General features: G+C 35.1%; 2 protein-coding genes and 1 long non-coding RNA gene across 4 annotated transcripts; all 3 read left to right on the top strand.

Annotated features, from left to right (window-relative positions):
• Positions 1-8,822: 8,822 nt before the first annotated feature.
• On the top strand, positions 8,823-10,006 carry LOC107058207 (uncharacterized). The gene is made up of 2 exons (XM_015303631.1): positions 8,823-9,560; positions 9,628-10,006. The coding sequence occupies exons 1-2, from the start codon at positions 8,841-8,843 to the stop codon at positions 9,760-9,762; spliced, it is 855 nt and encodes a 284-aa protein (XP_015159117.1). The 5' UTR covers positions 8,823-8,840; the 3' UTR covers positions 9,763-10,006.
• Positions 10,007-11,946: 1,940 nt separating this feature from the next.
• LOC102602462 (uncharacterized) lies at positions 11,947-15,981 on the top strand. Of its 2 annotated transcripts, XM_006363789.2 has the most exons (7): positions 11,947-12,176; positions 13,243-13,537; positions 14,404-14,482; positions 14,578-14,706; positions 14,783-14,940; positions 15,029-15,152; positions 15,243-15,981. In XM_006363789.2, the coding sequence occupies exons 1-4, from the start codon at positions 12,111-12,113 to the stop codon at positions 14,678-14,680; spliced, it is 543 nt and encodes a 180-aa protein (XP_006363851.1). In that variant the 5' UTR covers positions 11,947-12,110; the 3' UTR covers positions 14,681-14,706; positions 14,783-14,940; positions 15,029-15,152; positions 15,243-15,981. The 2 variants fall into 2 exon arrangements, with proteins under 2 accessions (XP_006363851.1, XP_015159116.1); XM_015303630.1 differs by lacking the exons at positions 11,947-12,176; positions 13,243-13,537 and adding an exon at positions 13,582-13,936.
• Positions 15,982-16,244: 263 nt separating this feature from the next.
• On the top strand, positions 16,245-19,436 carry LOC107058209 (uncharacterized). The gene is made up of 2 exons (XR_001471850.1): positions 16,245-16,427; positions 18,944-19,436. It is a non-coding gene; the product is annotated as an uncharacterized lncRNA (long non-coding RNA).
• Positions 19,437-21,802: the final 2,366 nt, after the last annotated feature.

Raw genomic sequence — 21,802 nt, 5'->3', positions numbered from 1 at the left:
TGCGCGCCAAAACAGAACCGACCTTCTGTGAGTATTTACTAAAGATTGGAAATGGCAAAGAAAGTGTAAATTCCCTGGGTAAAATTGAAATTCCACCATCATTTCTTATTCCATATGTAAATGAGAAAGAATCATTAGACATTTTGTTTAAATCTATTCATCCAAACTTAAACATGCTCACTGAAGATGTCTCTTCTATAACATCCCGTGTTATTTTAACGACTAAAAACAATTTTGTAGCTGAAATTAATGAGATGTTCATTCATAAATTCCTAGGAAATACTATGACATTTGTTGGAATTGACGAAACCGTTGAACCAAAAGATCAAAGTCAATATGAAGATTTCTTGCATACTTTAAATCCCTCTGGTCTACCACCATATAAGTTAACTCTCAAGCAAAATTCTCTTGTTATCCTCTTACACAATTTAAATCCTTCCGAAGGTTTATACAATGGAACACGACTAATTTGCCTTAACTTTAAAACCCACGTTATTAGTGCCAAAATTGTCAGTGGTGATTTCAAGGGCAAGCATGTTTTTATTCCTCGAATACCGTTATTATCTTCACAAGATGAAAAATTACCTATTCCATTTAAAAGAACTCAATTTCCAATTCGATTATGTTTTGCCATGACTATAAATAAAGCTCAAGGTCAAACACTAGATTTTGTGGGAATTTATTTACGTGAACCCGTTTTATCACATGGTCAACGCTATGTTGCTTTGTCACGCGCAAAAAGTTCTGACCATATAAAAATACTAATTCGACCTACTATACCAGACAGTTATGATGATCATTCTACTTGCAATATAGTGTATAATGAAATTATTAAAAAGGCATTCTTTTAAGTTCATGAATTATCCATATAGCATATAAGAATGTAATATCATCTGAGTTATTACTTCTATTCTTGTTCTTTCCATCCAATTCTTCTTCACCTCGGCTACTAAGTTATAATATGTACTAAGCTTTCCTTTTCCCCTGTCTCATGATTGGAGAATAAAATGAGAAAGTTTAGATAAGTTTTAATGTGAACTTTGCAATTTTTGGTATACTTTTCATGTATATAAGGTGGTCAATTCAAGTTTTGAACATGATTAGTGAAAAAGGGGGAACAAGAAGGTAAATGAAAGAAAAATGAGCAAAATTAGAGTAGTTGCTTTTTCGCGGGCCCAGCGGCGCCCACGTGAATTCTGAGTTGCATACTGGTACTCCGCGCGCCATTCGCGCATCCAAGTGCCTGCGCAGCGCGCCTGCGTGGAGTTGCAGCGTGAAAACATAAAAGTAAGGGTATTTTTGGAATTTGAGGAGGAAGAAACCCTATACTAAATGATGTTGGAGCTTTCCCCAAGTGAAGGAGGGAGAAAAAGGAGCAGAAAAGGCGACGACTAGCGAGAGGAAGAGGAGGACGCGGTACACTACTTGAATCCAAAACGGAAGTTGGGATTCAAAGTTTGATGGCTATGTTTTCTTTTTCTCTTTTGTTCTTAGTAAACTTATTTTCATCCATGGAGTAGATTCTTAGAGGGTATTTGACAAACATGTTGTATTGATGAATTTGTTGGGATTTTGATTTTCATTCTTATGCTTGAACTTGTTATGGGAATTGGAATTAAATTGCAATCTTGTTCATTATTTTATTTAATCGAAAGAGGAATATCTTGGTGAATATTGTTGCATATTTTTGTTGGATTGAATCAATATATTTTCTCTAAAGTAATCGAAGGAGCTTCTTGATAATTATTGATTAAATCTAAAGGAAAAATAGTCAAAGGACGTTACTTCCTTAAGAACAATCATTAACATGTTTTTGCATATTAAAATCACTTGGGTATAATTGTCTTATTCTTTAACTTGAGATTTACTCGAAAGAAAAATCTAAGGCTTAAAGGATACTCTAATAAGCTATCGAATTCGAGAGAATCGATAGAACTTTAGATGTGGTAAATGAATGAGTCAAATCCTAACTATCATTATGCACTTGTTAGTCTTGTATCCTATCTTTTAGTATTGATATATTAATCTTCATAGTTACCAATTGATTTTGAATTATCATTTAGTCTATAAAAGTGGTTCATAACCACAATCAACTCCTTTATTTTGATCACCTGAATAATAATTAGCAAGATTTGATTAAATTATTATTTGTACCAATCCCTGTAGAAGCGATCTTTATACTATACTATCTTTGACTAGCGAAGCATTAAACTTATAGTGTGTTTGTGCTCGTCAAATTTTGGCGTCGCTGCCGGGGATTAGCAACAAGTAGTTTTCATAGAGTTTTGTGTATTAATTCAGGTTTATTTTATTTGTTAGTTTAGTTAATATCTCAAGTTCATATTATTGCAGGCAATAGGGATTAACCACAACTTTGGTGTATGACACGATCTTCCTCAAAAGAAGTTATCGAATACAATCCAGAGTTGGAAAAAACTTTACGCTTGCTTAAGAAGGAACTTGCAGAAAGGGTTTCTACAGCAGCCTCAAGGGTTTAATACAGTGGGTGATATAAATGCTGGTAATAGAGGTTTGAATGACCCAGTCAATCCGGATACCTTGAATCGCGGACTTGGGATTGAAAATGAGGCTGAAAATCCTGGGGTTGTTAACCGAAGAATCCACCGTCTTCCTGTTGAAGTGGAAGATCAAATGGATCAAAATAATGGAAGGGTGGGGAGATTGCTAGGAGACTATGCTAAGATAAATTACAATGGGATGCAGTCCAGTGTAAGATGTCCTCCGGTTGCTGCAAACAACTTTGAAATCAAACATAGTGTTCTCCAAGCAATACAAAATAATTGTGTTTTCAGAGGGAAGCAGAATGAGGATCCAACCAATCATCTGATGGATTTCGATGAAATCATGAACACTTTTCACTACAATGGAGCTTCAGATGTTGCTATATACTTAAGGGCATTTCCTTTCTCTTTGAAGGATGATGCTAAGATCTGGCTACGAAGTTTACCTGTAGGATCAATCCGCACTTGGAATGAAATGACGACAAAGTTTCTTGATAAGTATTTCTCACTAGCAAAAACATCTAGAATGAGGAAGGAGATCAGCAATTTCAGTCAACTAGAGTCAGAAACAGTGTTTGAAGCATGGGAAATATTTAAAGAATTGTTGAGGAAGTGTCCACATAACGGAATAGAGCCATGGTTGCAGTTGACAAATTTCTGGGAAGGGTTATCGCCTGCGTCAAGGAGGATATTAAATAATGCAGTGGGAGGACCAATCATGAAGAAGACAGTTGAAGAAGCAATTGAAATTCTTGATGAACTTGCAGAGGATGCTAATCAGTGGGTTGTAGAAAATTATGAAAGAAAGAAGAGTGCAGGGGTGCATCAAGTTGATACTTACACTACCTTGCAAGCACAAATTGCATCGATTGCAAAGGAAGTGAAGCAGCTGACTCTTGCGCAGGCTCAAATGACACAATCAATAATCTGTGATTTTTGTGTTGGAGGACGTCCTACTCATGAATGTCAACAAGTTCCACTTGCGGAAGAAGAGGTTAATGTTGTTGGAAACTATAATAGAGGGAACAATTTCAATGCAATGGGGCTAAAACATCCCGGATTCTCGTGGAGTGCACCGAATGGTAGTTTGAATACTTGGCAATAGAACAATGCGAGAGGACAGGGACAAGCACCCGAGGGGTATCAGAATTATCAGCGACAACAATATCAACCTCAACAGGGACAACAAGGAAACCAATCCAATTGGAGGAGATGTTAAAAGTTCATCACCAAGGTAGATGAGAAGTTTGAAAATCAGAGTGCTTCTATTCGCAATTTGGAGAAGCAAGTGGGACATATTGCAAATCAAATTTCTGAAAGAACTCCAGGAACTCTACCAAGTGACATAGTGAGGAATTCAAAAAGATTTGAAGGCTGTAACATTGCGTTCTGGGAAGATGTTGAGTGAAAATTGTCAGAGTCCAAAAGAGAAGTCAAGGGAAAGCCAAGTGGAGACAAAAGAATCTCATGAAATCAAGAAGGGTAAGGACAAGTCGGAAGTTGATGGGGATACAAAACATATGTCTCCATTGCCTTTTCCTCAGAAGATGAAACGAGAAAAGCTTGATAAATGTTTCGGAAAGTTCCTTGAGATGCTAAAACAGCTACATGTGAACATACCATTAACAGAGGTTGTCACGCAAATGCCTGCATATGCAAAGTTCCTAAAGGAAATTCTATCTAGCAAGAGAAAATTGGAGGAAACATCAGTAGTCAAGCTTAATGCTAGTTGTAGTGTCATCCTTCAAAATAAACTACCTCAGAAATGTGGTGATCCGGGTAGTTTCACTATTCCTTGTGCTATAGGAAATGTTAGATTTGAGAAGTCATTATGCGACTCAGGAGCCTCTATAAACCTCATGCCGCTGTCAATTTTCAAGAAATTGGAAGGAGAATTTGGAATAATTAAGTCCATCCCTGTTTCCTTACAATTGGCAGATCAATCTACAATCATTCCTGAAGGAATAATTGAAGATGTTTTAGTTAGAGTGGACAAGTTTGTGTTCCTAGTGGATTTCATAGTGGTGGACATGGAAGAAAATAAGGAGGTTCCGTTAATTCTTGGGAGACCATTTCTGGCTACTGGTAGAGCAATACTTGATGTATATGAAGGACAATTGATGCTCAGAGTTGGAGAAGAAAAAGTAGTTTTCAATATGAAAAAGATGATGAAATTTCCTCAAGAGGAGGAAAATGTCTATTTCTATTTCAAAGTAGATATTTTGATTGATCTGGCTGAAGAATATAAGAATGAAAACCTTATGGAGGAGTCAATGGAGAGATGCATCACTGAATCGAATAATGAAGAAGCAAGGGAACGAGAATCCTATCCAGAAGACACTGAAAATGAACTTTTGAGAGAGAAGCAAACATCTACTCCAAAGCTCAAAGTGTTTCCCACTCACTTGAAGTATGTATTTCTTGAACTTGACAGTTTTCCAGTAATTGTTTCAATTTATCTTACAGAAGAACAGGAAAGGAAGCTGATATATATGTTGAGAAGATACAAGAAGGCTATCGGGTGGTCTATTGCAGATATTCAGGGGATTAGCCCAGCATTATGCATGCACAAAATCCTGTTGGAGGAAAATAGCAAGCCGATGGTACAACCACAACGCAAGCTGAATGAGAAAATGGAAGAAGTAGTACAGAAAGAAGTTCTTAAACTTCTAGATGGGGGAATCATATTCCCAATTTCTAATAGCTCTTGGATCAGCCCAATTCATATGGTACCAAAGAAAGGAGGAATGACTGTAGTGAAGAATGATGATAATGAATTGATCCCAACCAGAACTGTTACTAGGTGGAGAATGTGTGTAGACTATAGAAGGTTGAATAATGCAACTAGGAAAGACCATTTCCCACTTCCTTTCATTGATCAAATGTTGGAGAAGGTAGCTAGCCAAGGATTTTATTGTTTTCTTGATGGGTACTCTGGCTACAATCAAATACCCATTGCACCTGAAGATATGGAAAATACCACTTTTACATGCCCGTCAGGAATATTTGCATATATAAGAATGCCTTTTGGTTTGTGCAATGCACCATCAACATTCCAGAGGTGCATGATGTCTATATTCGCTGAATTGAATGGGAAATGCTTAGAGGTCTTTATGGATGATTTCACCTTGTTTGGTGAAGATTTTGACAATTGCCTAATGAATCTTGAAGCTGTTTTAAAGCATTGTGAAGAGACTCACTTGGTTCTAAATTGGGAAAAGTGTCACTTAATGGTTAGAGAAGTAATAGTGTTGGGGCACAAGGTTTCGGCTGATGGCATAGAAGTAGACAAAGCCAAGGTGGAGATCATTTCTAAACTACCACCACCAACATCTGTGAAGAGCATACGAAGTTTTCTGGAACATGCAGGATTCTATAGGAGATTTAGTCAAAACTTCTCTAGTACATCTAAGCCCTTAACTACCTTGCTCACAAAAGATACTAAGTTTTTGTTCACATCTGATTGTCTAAGGGCATTTAACCAAGTAAAGGAGAAGCTCATGAGTTCCCCTATAATGGTTACTCCTGATTGGAGTCAGCCATTTGAGCTTATGTGTGATGCTAGTGATTTTGCTGTGGGTGCAGTGTTGGGACAAAAGAGAGACAAATTGTTTAGACCAATTTTCTATGACAGTCGAACTCTAAATAGTGCACAGGTGAACTATGCAACCACTGAGAAGGAATTGTTTGCAGTGGTTTTTGCTTTCGACAAATTCAGATCATACCTGATAGGAAGCAAGGTGAACGTTTACACTGATCACTCAGCTTTAAAATACTTGTTGCAAAAGAAGGAAGCAAAACCAAGACTTTTGAGATGTGTTCTTTTTCTTCAAAAATTCGACCTCTAGATCATTGATAGAAAAGGTACAGAAAATTAGGTAGCAGATCATTTGTCAAGACTGGAAAATCCTCCTGTGGAGATGGTACCAATTAAGGAAGAGTTTCCAGATGAGCAATTATTTTCAGTCTCTTCAATCTTTGAAAGAGCACCTTGGTATGCAGACATAACCAATTACTTAGTTAGTGGATGGGTGCCTCAAGATCTGAGGTATGAGCAGAAGAGGAGACTTCGAAGCGAGGTAAGAAATTATTTCTGGAATGACCCATTTTTGTTTAAAATTTGTGCAGATGGCATCATTAGAAGATGTGTACCTGAAGAAGAGATGGCCAGTATACTGTCTCATTGTCATGATGGAGCAGCAGGTGGACATTATGGTGGAAATAGAATAGCCTCCAAGGTGCTAGAAGTAGGGTTCTATTGGCCATCTCTATTCAAGGATGCACGGGAGTATGTGGTTCAGTGTGACAGTTGCCAAAGGACAGGTAATATAAGCAAGAGAAATGAGATGCCCCAAAATTCAATCTTAATATGTGATATTTTTTATGTATGGGGCATCGATTTCATGGGACCTTTCCCTTCTTCCCACTCTTTTGAATATATCCTAGTAGCAGTTGACTATGTATCCAAATGGGTCGAGGCAATTCCTACTAGGACAAATGATGCTCGTGTGGTGTGCGAGTTCTTGAGAAAAAATATTTTTACTAGATTTGGCACACCAAGAGTCATCATTAGTGATAATGGATCTCATTTTATTAACAAACACTTTGCATCATTGCTGGGTAAGTATGGGGTAACTCATAAAACATGAACTCCATACCATGCCCAAACTAGTGGGCAAGTAGAGGTGGCTAACCGTGAGTTAAAAAGAATTCTTGAAAAAACGGTTAGTGTGTCTCGTAAAGATTGGTCAATACGGTTGGATGATGCCTTATGGGCATATAGAACTGCATTTAAAACACCAATAGGCACATCCCCGTATAAATTAGTTTTTAGAAAGGCATGTCATTTGCCTATTGAAATTGAACACAAGGCATATTGGGATATAAAATTACTTAATCTTGATCTAAGTCTTGCGGGAGAGAACAGGTGCGTGCAGATGAATGAATTAGAGGAGTTCCGGCGAGACACTTATGAGAATGCAAGAATTTTCAAGGAAAAAACAAAAGTATGGCATGATCGTCTCATCAAGACAAAAGAATTTAAGGAAGGGGATAAAGTGCTACTTTACAATAGTAGACTGCGCCTTTTTCCTGGAAAATTCAAATCAAGATGGACGGGACCATATGTGGTGAAGAATGTAAGTCCATATGGTGCAACTGAAATCTTTAATGCACAAGGAACTGAAAGCTTCAAGGTTAATGGGCACCGTTTAAAGCAATATGTGGTTGGAGGATTTAGAAAACAATCTTCTAACATTATCATTGAATAGCACAAATTTGGTTACATGGGTCGTGCCGCGACGTTAAATCAGGCGCTTATTGGGAGGCAACCCAAAAAAAGAAAAAAAGGTCGTCCGCGCGCCCGCGCAAATTCCATTCAGAACACGCGACCAGCGTGCCACAACAAACTAGGTCGCCGCCTCGCCACGCGACCAACGCGTGGGTTTCAGCGAGCGTGCTGTCTCGCCGCGCGACCGCGTGGGTCATTCCTTTAACCACGCGATCAGCGCACGGGCGTCCCACCAGGTAAGTTTAATTTTTCGTTTTTTTTAAGGTTTTAAAAAAAAAAAAACCTTGTTTCTTTTATTTTCCTTATTACTTTAAATCTTCTTTCTTTACCCCTAATTCTTTCTCATTCTTCTCTAAAAAGTGCTAAAGTAAGAGCATTTTTCTCATTCTCATTCATTCATCAAGAATTCAAGGTATGTATTTCACTAATTTTCTTTATTTATGGTTGTCTTGCCTAAGATAGTATGAAAGATGTCAATTGAATAATCTGCTTGATTGTTGGGTAGATATTTACACCATTGTGTTTCAAATTGAAGTAAAAACACGATGCACACAAGGTGTTTGATAAAATTCCTCAATGGGTACAATGAAAAAGAATTTAAGAAAAGAGAGGGAATGAAAAAGGAAGCAACCCACCTTTTGTGATTTTAGGTGCACATTGCTAGAATTGGAATGCCAAGATTACTATACTAAGTGAATTATTTTCTTTTTGGCAGGATACTCAACCTAATGGAGAATTCACGAAAGAGAAAAAAATTGGGGGTTGTTCCAAGCACAAGAGGAAGTTCCTCAACACAAAAGGGTTCAAAATCTTCAAAGGAAAAAGAACTGCAACCATTGAAATCATATGATGCCACCAAATTTGTTTCTTGGGCAGCTCAACAACGGTTTAAGGTGAAATCATTCAAAAAGGCCATTGTAGAAAAAAGAGTTGAGCGAGGTTCGTTGATAGGCGATTGTCAGCAGGTTTATTAAGAGATTGTGCGGCGCAAATGGGAAGTTCTTTTTTAGCAGCCTGAGGAGGCTAATATGACAGTTGTGATGGAATTCTATGCAAACTTGTCGGAGCATGAGTATCAAGTATGCATGGTACAGGGGAAGACGGTGAATTTTGCACAAGAAGCCATTGAAAGCGTCTATAACTTCCCACAATTTGGTGGTACAGCGCAAGATGAATATCGTACAACATACATAAAGGAGCCTTACAAATGGGACATGTTCATTGAAGTTATTTGTACATCCGGACAGACAGTTCATTGGTTGAAGGAGAATCACAAATTCCACTCCAAGAGCTTGAACACTGAGGTTAAGTGTTGGTTTCATATTATCACTAGTCGTATCCTTCCCTCCACCAATACTACTGAGGTACATGGTTTTAGAGCTGCTCTTTTTTTTTTTTTGATGACCAAACTGCGTATCCTGCCTGGCCTATTGATTGTAGAAGAGATGTTAGATAAAGCCACTTCTCCCAAGTATGGTTATTTTTTTCCAGCTTTTATCACAAAGTTATGTAGACTTTCTGGTGTTAAATTCAAGAAGTCCGATGTTACTCTAATGGCAGGTCCGAAGTTCAGAGCGGATAGAATGACAATCGGAAAAACAGTACGACAGCCCGCAAGTACTGAAGAAGTAGGCAGCGACGTTGATGATGTGGAAGAGTTGCCCGATCATGTAGTGCCACCTACCCAAAGCACTCAGGACTCAATGGGGAGGTCATGGGCGGAGCAATTTCACTCTCTTGAAACTCAGGTAGATGCGCTACACTCTTCGATGGCTGATATACATAGGAAGATGAACGAGCTTACTGTCAAAACAGGAAAATCGGATAGAAAGATCCTGGCTTGGTTACGCGCGCTTGGCCGAACATGCACAATGGATTCCAGCACGGTTTCCGATACTGATTGAAGAAACGAACATGAAAGTTTCCTTCACTTTTGTAGTTTCTTTATGACATGGGGACATGTCATAACTTAAGTGTGGGGGTGAAGTAATTGTAATTTTAAAAAAAAATGATTTTCATCTTAGGATAGCTTCTTTGTTGTACTTCTATGGGTTTCTTGTCTGATTATTTTACCATAGTCGTATTTATTTTGAATCAGACATTTTTTAGGATAGGAGTCATAGCATAGTTGTTTAACAAGTGTTAGAGGTAGAAATTGATGGATTCCTATCTTGAGGTTGTGTTGCTTGCTTTATTGAAATTTGCATACTTGTTGGCATGAGAAGTTGAGGCATAATCAATCCTTGAATATTGTGTGGTGAGATGATTTTGATGTGTACTCATGTTTGAAAGAATCTAGAACTTGGCATGGTAGTTTTTTGAGGCAAAATCTTAGGACTTTTTGAGGAAGAATATGATTGTAGGCTTTCTTTGGTTAACCCAATTCTAGCCTAAATTCACCAACCCGGTATCACTCTCTTAATTGGAAGAATAAACAAGTGTAGAGAAGTGATGTGTATATATATATATATATATATAAAGGGTGAAAAAGAGAGAAGGACAACGAAAGTGTTGGATGTGTCTTCAAACTTCAAAAGAAGACGAATGTTGCAAAAAAAAAAAAAAAGAGAGAGAGGGGAAAATGACTTTCCACAAACAACCTTACCACAAATTATACATGTACAAGTCCTACATTAGTGGAAAATTACTCAATTGCCAAACCTATGGTATTCTGTAAAAACATGATGTATTTCTTTGTGAGTGGGAGTGAAATGAGAGTTTTTTTTATGATGCATGAGCATAAGTCCTATGAATGAATGGCATCTTCTTGTTGTGAGAAAGTTCTTGGATTGATTTTTGCTTAAATTTTAGTGTCACTAATAGTCATTTAACGATGAACATTGCATACGCCAATAGGGATGGTTGAAGTCAATTACTATTTCTAGTGAGTTTTTGTTAAGGTCTAGAGGGGGTCAAGTCTGTTCAAAATTGCTCGGGACGAGCAAAAACTCAAGTGTGGGGGTATTTGATGGGAGAATAAAATGAGAAAGTTTAGATAAGTTTTAATGTGAACTTTGCAATTTTTGGTATACTTTTCATGTATATAAGGTGGTCAATTCAAGTTTTGAACATGATTAGTGAAAAAGGGGGAACAAGAAGGTAAATGAAAGAAAAATGAGCAAAAATTGGAGTAGCTGCTTTTTCGCGCTCCCGGCGGCGCGCCCGCGTGAATTCTGAGTTGCATACTGGTTCTCCGCGCGCCATTCACGCGTCCAAGTGCTTGCGCAACGCGCCTGCGTGGAGTTGCAGCGTGAAAACATAAAAGTAAGGGTGTTTTTGTAATTTGAGGAAGAAGAAACCCTATGCTATATGATGTTGGAGCTTTCCCCAAGTGAAGGAGGGAGAAAAAGGAGTAGAAAAGGCAACGACTAGCGAGAGGAAGAGGAGGACGTGGTACACTACTCGAATCCAAAACGGAAGTTGGGATTCAAAGTTTGATGGCTATGTTTTCTTTTTCTCTTTTGTTCTTAGTAAACTTATTTTCATCCATGGAGTAGATTCTTAGAGGGTATTTGACAAACATGTTGTATTGATGAATTTGTTGGGATTTTGATTTTCATTCTTATGCTTGAACTTGTTATGGGAATTGGAATTAAATTGCAACCTTGTTCATTATTTTATTTAATCGAAAGAGGAATATCTTGGTGAATATTGTTGCATAGTTTTGTTGGATTGAATCAATATATTTCTCTAAAGTAATCGAAGGAGCTTCTTGATAATTATTGATTAAATCTAAAGGAAAAATAGTCGAAGGACGTTACTTCCTTAAGAACAATCATTAACATGTTTTTGCATATTAAAATCACTTGAGTATAATTGGTTTATTCTTTAACCTGAGATTTACTCGAAAGAAAAATCTAAGGCTTAAAGGATACTCTAATAAGCTATCGAATTCGAGAGAATCAATAGAACTTTAGATGTGGTAAATGAATGAGTCAAATCCTAACTATCATTATGCACTTGTTAGTCTTGTACCCTATCTTTTAGTATTGATATTAATCTTCATAGTTACCAATTGATTTTAAATTATCATTTAGTCTATAAAAGTGGTTCATAACCACAATCAACTCCTTTATTTTGATCACCTGAATAATAATTAGCAAGATTTGACTGAATTATTATTTGTATCAATCCCTGTGGAAACGATCTTTATACTATACTATCTTTGACTAGCGAAGCATTAAACTTATAGTGTGTTTGTGCTCGTCATCTCATCAGAAGATGGAACAAAATATTCGTATATGTGAATTAACTCCACAAAGCTCAAACTGGATCTGTAAGATACAAATTGTAGATATATGTGGCCCAGCAGAAAGCAAGGAAAAAGGGTGAAATATCTAAATATGATCCTTCAAGATAAACAGGTACTACATTACTCTTTATCACTGTCTCCTTTTTACTACCTCTGACTTTTCATTTTACATCACTGTTTTTAATGATTCAATCAACATGTGTGTTGTGCTGTTTCAAATATTTTTCTCAGATATCAGCAAATCAATCCTCAACATTTATATATTTCTAACAGTCTAGGCAACTTTCCAATGTCATCTTCCTCTTTTCTCTCTACGTCTTCAATGTTGAACATACAACAGGTTGCTGAATCCCATATGAGATTTCATGTTGTCCTGGCTTGTAAATTTTGGTAAACTGAAAACTTTGGTAAAAACAATTGTTTAAAAAAGAACAATTACTTATACCTGGACCTTCAAACTGTGAAAATAAAAGGAATTCTTATTTGTCTGACCAATGGGAGAAATACATTCTCCTTCTTCTGTTGTCAATGCTTTATCTCCTGCTGGTTTAATCATGCATTGTTGGTATGTTTTATACTGTCTTTGATTGTAAATTTTTGCCTCCGGGTATTATTATAACTAAAACAATGATACATTATAGGACAATGATTCCCTCTCCCACCTCTCCATTTTTATGCTACAACTACTAATGTGCTCTTAAACATCAACTGAGACTAAAAGGACCAATGTCACTCTTGAGTAAACTCAAAGGTATCTAAAACTAAAAACCAGAATAACATAATGATTAGGACTTCTCTTTCAATCCGAAGTGTTATTATTTAGATTTGGAAATCTTTGTTTTCGGCTCTGCATTTTTTGCTTACTTTCCTGGATTTCTGTATTCTTCAACATTCTGTTAACTAATCTGAATTCCCAGGTTGTAACGACCCCAACTGCTATTTGCCAAAGGTTTGAATACTTTAAAAGTTCAATAACTCATTTAGCTGAATGAGAATGGACCTGCTACATCATTTCCCATTACCTTTTTCCCAACCTTTCTATACATCATGCTATTGACAATAGCACAAAACTTGAACTATTAGACAGCTTAATAAATACTTACAGATGTTCATGTAAATTGTCTATGTTTGTGTCAACTCTGCTTCTAAGCATAGCTAAATTTCATGTTCAACCACAGGAAGATCAAATAAAGGGCATTGTTTACGCTGATGACATTCCATGTTATCAAGATCGGATCAAGCTCTACCACACCTACTACATTGCAGGAACACGCATGCAACCGTCAAGTTCCAAATATGAAAAACCACTGCATGCTTTTGAATTGGTTTTTGATAAGAAAAGCATACTGGTCGAAGTTGAGGAAAATGATATGGATGCATTGCCACTTCCGACAAAACTTACTGTCACATCTTTTACAGATATTAAGCAGCAGGTCCTCCAGGCAACGACTGATCTAAACAAGAAAGAGTTTGGTAAGTCTGCTTTACCCTTTAATAAGAATTGCGAACTTACTACTTCAAATGTACATATGTTCATTTTAAATGTCGTCCTCAACAGATATACTAGCAATTGTTGTCAATTGTTTTCCACCGAGATAACTTATGAGTATGAACAAATGGTTGCAGGAACTTATTGTTATGGATATATTGTAAGTATATTTGCTTAACCTAAAAGGAATTTGATTGTTTCTTTTAGTAAACTTTTAAACAATAAATATCCACATAAATTTGTTGCACTCTACAGTAAACACACTTTCACCTTCACTATATGGGATCAAACCATTATGGATAATGAAGGCAACAAACTGTTGCAGCAGCTCCATGAATATCCTATAATACTCGCACGTCGTATTGGAGGATCAAGATACAATGGTAAGCTACAATTTTTTTTTTGCTTATGTTTAGCCTAATGACTTACCAATATTATAGGCTTTAATATTGTTGGTTTCACCTACATCAGTCTTCTATTTGTAGAAAACATCTTCTATTCGTAGGAAAATTCTACATTTGTATTGGATAACTGGTGTAACACACTTAGGTGAGCTTACCTACACATGTGTGTGCAACTGAATGTATACTAGGAGAAATCTACCATTTTTCCATTTCAGTTTTATTTGTCCGCTGTCATATATATATATATATATATATATATATATATAATAAAACATCCTCTTTGCTTATATATAATATAACATCCTCTTTGTTTGTGATGCTGGGTTTACCTACTATTTCACTAATGATTGATTAGTCTTACCATACTAGCTTTAAATGATCTCGATTGGCATACTACAAATCATCTCTGAGTTCAGACTTATTACTAGCTAATTTAACTCACACAGGGGTATCATTGACGACCAAATTCAACACAACAATTCAAATTGATCCCCTTTATGCACAAAGCCAGCAACTACGAGCATGGTATTACTGTACTCCTTCATATATTCTCACTGTGTTATTCTACATAGATAAATTAAACACTGTCAACAATTAACCTTCTTGGGAATTCTCTGCAGGATCACAGAGAACAAAGCAACACTTACTTCATTTACTTTGAGGATCACATCCAAATCTGGATCTCTCATCTCTATTCCAGTAGATGAGAAGAAGTCATCCTAATTGCAAACACCGAATTCCAAGAAGATGTTAGTAAAAAATTGATTCATTATTTAATCTTAAGACTCACTACAAACACCTGCATTCACTCTTTTCCTAACACAGGGACAAACATTTTCAATCGAAGCAAAGATATCCTTCCCAGCTGACCAAAAGAAATACTATGTTTTAGTATGTTCCAATTGTGGACACGACGTTCGTTATCCGATCATCATGCAAATTCACTGTATGAACTGTGGTCAACACAGAATGCTCATCCCCAGGTACTCTATTACTACACCAATGATATCAAATTCTTCTACTTCTTAATTCTTGATGACGAGTAATAGTGTTTTCAACATACAATCACAGGTGCCGATTTAATGTAAATCTGGAAGATAACTCAGGTACAACAACAGGGATGATTATGAACAAAAAGGGAGGGAAATTACTATCCCTGACTGCAGAACAGATTTACGAAAGAACTTCCACTAAGGTATAAGTTCTAGCTAAATAATATATGTATGATTCTTACATTAATAAACTTATCAAAAGAATTTCATAAATATTCATTTCACTCTCATAGAACAATTGTCCACCTATGAAAGATCTCCACACAGGCTTTATCAACAAGATCTTTTCTATTCGGGCAAAAAAGGCGTTTGCACGTGCTCCAAACACAACTGCTACAAAATTATATATTCAGTCGTGCATGGAAAAGGAATACACCACACATCCTCCTACAGCACCTAACAAAACCAATATCCAGGAAGCAAGCAAAAGAAAGCAACAGCTTGAACCAGAACAAGTGAGTGAACAGGCAGAATCATTATCACTGAGAATGAAGCAGAAGCTGGAGCCACCAACTCCAGAAAAACCAAACTAAAGGTGATTACCACTCCTAATTCTTTGTTCAACTACTATTTCTATCACATACTAACCAAATAATTTCTTTCAAAACAACTTTTACAGTTAATCCAAGCTTTTTGGCAGCTACTTTTGACCTCTGTACAGAAAAGGTAAGTCCAATTCCATCTGTTTATGCTATAATCTCAAATACAAATATTTAATGTGATATTCTTGCCTTACAGGAAATACAGAGCTTGCTCACTTTTGGAGATCTCATCAAATCAATCAGTTGCCCCACCACTTTGTACAGTTTTTACTTTGCCACAAAGGTCAGTCAACTCTTTTTGCCAGAACTCCATTCAGAATCCAACTTTGACAGCCTTATCCGCAACTGTACCACTAACGTTCGTTTTTCCTCTTTATTAGCAAGCTTACTGTATAACCTTACACAAAAGTAATGTAATATATTTAAAACATCACCACGTCTTCTTTATTTTCACGCCAATAGAAAATTCGCCCGTCCAGCCCCAATACAAAATTTGCACGTGCCTTGCACGGGAACTAGCCCCCGCCTTGCACGGGAACTAGCCCCCTAGTATATATATAGATATATAATAATTCTTAATAAGAGAGGGTTTGGTCGGACAATCGAAGGGTAAACTGGTAATTTCTCTTTTCAATTTCTTTCTTTGGTTGACGCGTGTGTTTCAATTCCACCTTTAATCTGTGGTAGCTGATTCTAAAAATCTTTGCATTCCATATCCCTTGTGGTCATCCGAAAGGAAGGCGTCGTCTTTGCCTTTCCGTCATCAGTTGCCGTGTGTTTTTGAAAGCTCCTTTATTTCCATGGAAAACAACACATTCACTATGTGCTGATTCAAATCAACTCCTCAGAGGTTCTCTTTTATGAACGAACAAAAAGGTATGCTTCTGTTTCTGATTTGATGAGTTTTCTTCTTCTAATGCATCTTTCCATCTGTTCAATGTTGTATTTGTTACTTTAAATTGTTACCTTCGGTTTAAACCTAATGTTATTTTGACTTGGGGAAAATTTGTTATTGAAACCATCCTAAGGTTATAGCTGCAAGGGGTTTTTCAGATTATTGTGTACTTCACATTTGAGTTTAAATTTGAAAATATTGCTGACTCATGCTTCGATTTTCAATGAAAAATTTAACTTACTTCTGCTTATAATTTTGAGTTATTTCGTCATTAGGTCCTAAAAGATCAACCAAAAGACTGATGTTTTTACCTCTGATGAATTTTCACATGAACAGATGAAAGAATATAAAAATGAAATGGAAATAAAGAAAATATTTGAAAAGCATATTAAAATGTGATTAACTCTCGAAATTGCATATGTGTCATATAAATTAGAATAAAGGAAACATTTTTTGATTTTTCCCCTTCCAAAAATGCCCTGTACGTGTAGTAATGAAAAGAAGTTCGGTCTGGAGTTCACGAGGTTTTGCTCTTAGTAAGTGGTAATTTTGGTTGACGATAATATTGAGTTACTTTTTCCGTATTGTATATGCGATCAGATCAATAAACTACTCTCTGGTTCTCTCTGTTTTCTACATTGCTATCACTCTTATTGGTCTATAAGGACTCTGAGTCTTAGACATTAATTGACATGTCCAGCGTTATCCACTAGAACATAAAAAAATATTACTGTTTCTCTTACTATACATAGAAGATGATTGCTCAGGCAGGAAAAGAAGAAGAGGACAACCAACTGTTCACGTGTTAAACTTGCGAAAGAGTTATTAAAAATGATATATATTTGTGATAGTTCAGGTAGGAAAAGAAAAAGAGAACAACCAATTGTTCACGTGTGAAATCCCGTTCTCTCTTCAATTAACTTGGGAGTAAAAAGATCAAAACTTTGCAAGACAACTGCATCATTTTAAAGAGTTTAACAATGTAAATAGTTCCCCTGTTGCAAACTGTTCTACATGCCAGTGGTTAGATCGATAAGCTACCTTGGTTCTCTCTATTTTCTACATTGTTGTCACTCTTAGTAGTCTCTTAGGATCTGGATGTAGTCAAATTTTACGAAGGAATTACTCCCTCCGTCCCATTTTATGTGGCACTTTTCGGATTTCGAGATTCAAACAAGTTTATTTTTTACCGTAAATTGTTCATAGATCTTTTAAGCATTTTGAATTATCAATTATTGTGACTTATAGTACTTTTTACGTAGTTTACAAATATATAAATTTCATTTCAAAAAATTGAAGATTCGATGCGCAAATTCTCGGTCAAACTTAAATTGTTTGACTCTCGAAAAATGAAAAGTGCCACATAAATTGGGACGGAGGGAGTATTAGAATTGATGAAAAAGTAACACACATAGGATGGATTACTAACAACAGAAAGAAAGAAGATATCAAATCTTGAGGAACAATTATAGAAAAAGTAATCAGCTGATACCTGAAGGGGCAAAACTATCAACGTAACAGAGGAAGACGAAGCAAGAGAGGTAGAGCTTTGATTTTGGCTACGGGAGTACCTGTAGAGGCATCACCTCAACTCTCAGTCTGAGGCATTAATTAACCTGTCCTGTGCTATCCAAAAGAACATAAAAACCATCATTTTCCCCTTATAATACATAAATGATGATAGTTTAGTTAGGAAAAGAAAAGGAGAACAAATTGTTCGCGGGTGAAACTCATGAAAAAGTTATCAAGAATGATATGCACATAGTGATAGTTCAAGTAGGAAAAGAAAAGGAGAACAACCAATTGTTCACGTGTGAAGCTCGCGGAGAAGTAATAGTTCAAGTGTGTTTATTTCCATTATCTCTTCAATTAACTTGTCAAATGTGAATCTGATATCTGGGGAACTTGTGGACTGAAATTATATGTAATTCGAGTAGAAAACATTGCTTCGTTACCTCAAAGGAGGTCTTCCCAGAGTTGATAATATTACAACATTTAGGCAGATGAGTACCGACTGCGTAATATAAGTTAGAATTGTCTTTAAAACTTTTCCTAAAAGGAAAAAAGATGCATGTTACTCATTTGTACTTCTGTTTCTTGCTTTGGTGTGATAGTGTTTTCCTCTATAAACAGAAATTGTTATTTTTTCGGGCACCAATTTTATATGCCACAACACTTGCTTGAGCTAGATTATTACGTTGTGATTGATCCCAAGCAGCCGTTACCTCTCTACCTTAAGAAAATCCTTAGGAATAAAATAGTTTAGTAATCTGGAAATACACAAAATTTTCGAGCAAATAGGACTTACGAAAGACACTCAGTTCACTACCTATGTCTATGTATGCTAAAAAGGAAATTTCAAGTTTGTATAGTTAAGCAAGGGCAAGAATTTGAAGATGTTGAGGGAACACCAGAAGTTTCTTGGGAATAAAAACAGTAAAACATTTTCATGTTGAAAGGTATCATGCTCTCTAACTTTAGCAATACACTTTTGCAGGGGCCATTTTCTTATTTGTGCTAAAGTTAAACATGGAGGTTCAATTTAGAATAGAGGGAGGAGTAAAACAACATTTTATATATTTTTCTACCAAAAGTTTCTACATCGGGTATTTGTCTTTTCAATTAGAATTTTAATAGCAGAGGTAGTTAGTTTTTCTTTCTTTTCACTGGGATTCAAGAGTTTGTGTATGAATTGTTCAATGTCTAGGTAGGAAAGAATTATGAGCTTTCAACTTTTCTTGAATTCCTGCCGAGACTAGCCATCTAATAGCCACTTATGGGCTGCACATGTTTCTACCCAAACTTAAAAGGGTTGCTGGTTATGACCTCTTATGGATGTGAATAGTATGATATATTTTGTGTAAATTAATATATTCATGGAGGTACCGTGTTATAGCTATAATATTAATGGTGGTACTTATGATACTGGGATAGTGAATGTACGAGAGCACCAACTCAGTACCACTACATTTTATTTTGATGGTTCCCTATTTCATGTTATAATTTGGATGCTTTATTGGGGGTATCTGGAGATTAGTTATACTCCCTCCGTCCACAATTGTTTGGCAGGTATACTAAAAATAGATGTCCAAGATTAATTGTCAATTTAAACAATCAAGAAATAATTAGTCACTTTTTTCCAATTCTACCCTTAATGATAGTGTAGTTCAATTGAAAAGTTATGTGGACTTTTGGTATTCTTGGTATAGTAAGGTTATATTAGTCAAATTACACCTTGTATTAAATTTTCCTTGAGGGGTGTGCATGACCTTACCCTGACAAACAATTTTGGACGGAGGGAGTACCAATTAAAGTTATTTCGATCATAAGCCCATGCCTTGCACGGGCACCCTTTATCTAGTATTATAGAAGTGAGAGTGAAGCACTTCTCCGTCAACATGTTAGATAAAGGGTGCCCATGCGAGGCACGGGCATATGATATTATAGAAGTGAGAGTGAAGCACCTCTCCGTCAACATGTTAGCTTAATGTCAGAAAATTTGTTTTGAGGGCATTTTTGTCTATTAAGTTTACTTTCTCCAAGCTATAGTATTTTGCTGGTAACCCACAAATATCAATAAAACCAATTAGTTTCTCTGAAATGCCAAATTTGTGTCGTCTATTAAAATGATGTCATACTATTGGCCCAAAACCTGATTTACTAAATATTTTGATCCTTTGGTCAATTTAACCTTTTGCTCTTACACAGACAACTTTATGTCAGTATGATTATCATGGGCCCCACTGGATATTTTCATTTCACTTGCCAACTTTGAAAAACTTTATGGTGGTTGAGGGATAAGTATGAGGTGGCATACAAGAGTTGTGTGAGGCTCATTTCATAATTTGACAAATGGATTCTTGAGTCCCATTTTCAGAAAAAATAGGCCAAAGTTTTTTCTCTCTCTTCCTTTTTAACTTTTTCCTATTATTCAACTTTTTGACTTCTTGTTTTTTTTACCATTATTTCAAATTTTGCTATTTTTCTTATCTTCAAATAATTTGAAAGTATGAAATTTAGTTAAACTCATCATACGCCTAACATTTAGTATTATTTTCCTATACTATATTAATTATCTAAATTACTAAAAATAATTATTAAAATTATTTATCAATTAACAAAAAGTAAACTAGAATTTTTTTTATTTTCATTCCCTAACCATTAATTCTTTTTGAAAGTATAAATAAAAATTTGTAAAATTGCAAAAATAAAATAAATATAAAGGTAAATTAATAAATTATCATTTTTATTAATAATTTCTTAAAAGAATGTATTAAAAAAGTAAAATAACTAGTACGAAAAATAAAAGGAGTATAAAATTATTATTTTTTCTTCTCAATAATTTCATTTTTTTTTACTTTCGTAAACATTAAATGTATCAAATATTCTCTAACAAGAAAATATAACATAAAGACCATTAGTAATCTTGATGAATACTTACATAAGTTTTGTTACTATTTTCATGTAACCCAAAATCGAAAATCATCCATAAACTCCTACATACATACTCTCTCAATTATATGATAATATATTTATTCTTGAAATTCAAGCTATGTGAAATTTAATTATTTTTAAAATTATTACTTTATTATTATTTTAACATGATAAAAATTGCAACTTATAGTGTTTGTTCAAAAAATATAACCTTCTCACTATGTTGCAATTCAACCAAAAAAAATAATTATTAGTTGCATTTCCTATCATATTAATATAATAAGAAATATTTTATAGTTTGAATTTCAAGAGCAAAAAATAATAAATTAATAGAGAGAGTAAAAATGAAAAAAAAATACAATTAAATTATATTTTGATTTTGTTGATTTACAAGTAATTTTAAATAACTATTTATATTTGTCCTTGAAATAATACAATTGATTTTGTATGACATTAAGAGCACAATCTTAATTTAGCTTTTTTAAATACGTAATTATTTGACTTTAAATCTACATTAATATTAACATATTTATTTATATTTGATTTTTTAACAAATGAATATTATGAATTATCAAAATAATAAAAAAATGAATTACTAATTTTAGGACATTACAATTGTTTATTGAAGAATTGGAGAAATAATGCGAAAAAGAGATAATGAAATATTAATTTTAGGATATTATTATTTTTATTGTGTAATGAAATATATTTAAATTTTTAAAAAAAAATTAACAAAAGGTAACTCCGTACTCTACATGGAGGGGTAAATAAAAGGTGGAATGGAGGAGTGGGAAGAGAAATGAAAAAAAACAGTTATAAAGAAATAGGATCCATAAATTTTTATCTATTAAAATAATCCCTCATACAACTATTACATGGTGTGCCTCAACCACCATAATTTTTTTTGCCAACTTTCTAATGT

The sequence above is a fragment of the Solanum tuberosum genome, unplaced genomic scaffold, assembly GCF_000226075.1.
Source record: "Solanum tuberosum cultivar DM 1-3 516 R44 unplaced genomic scaffold, SolTub_3.0 scf00449, whole genome shotgun sequence".
NCBI lineage: Eukaryota > Viridiplantae > Streptophyta > Magnoliopsida > Solanales > Solanaceae > Solanum > Solanum tuberosum.
This window is presented reverse-complemented; position numbering and strand designations above follow the sequence as displayed.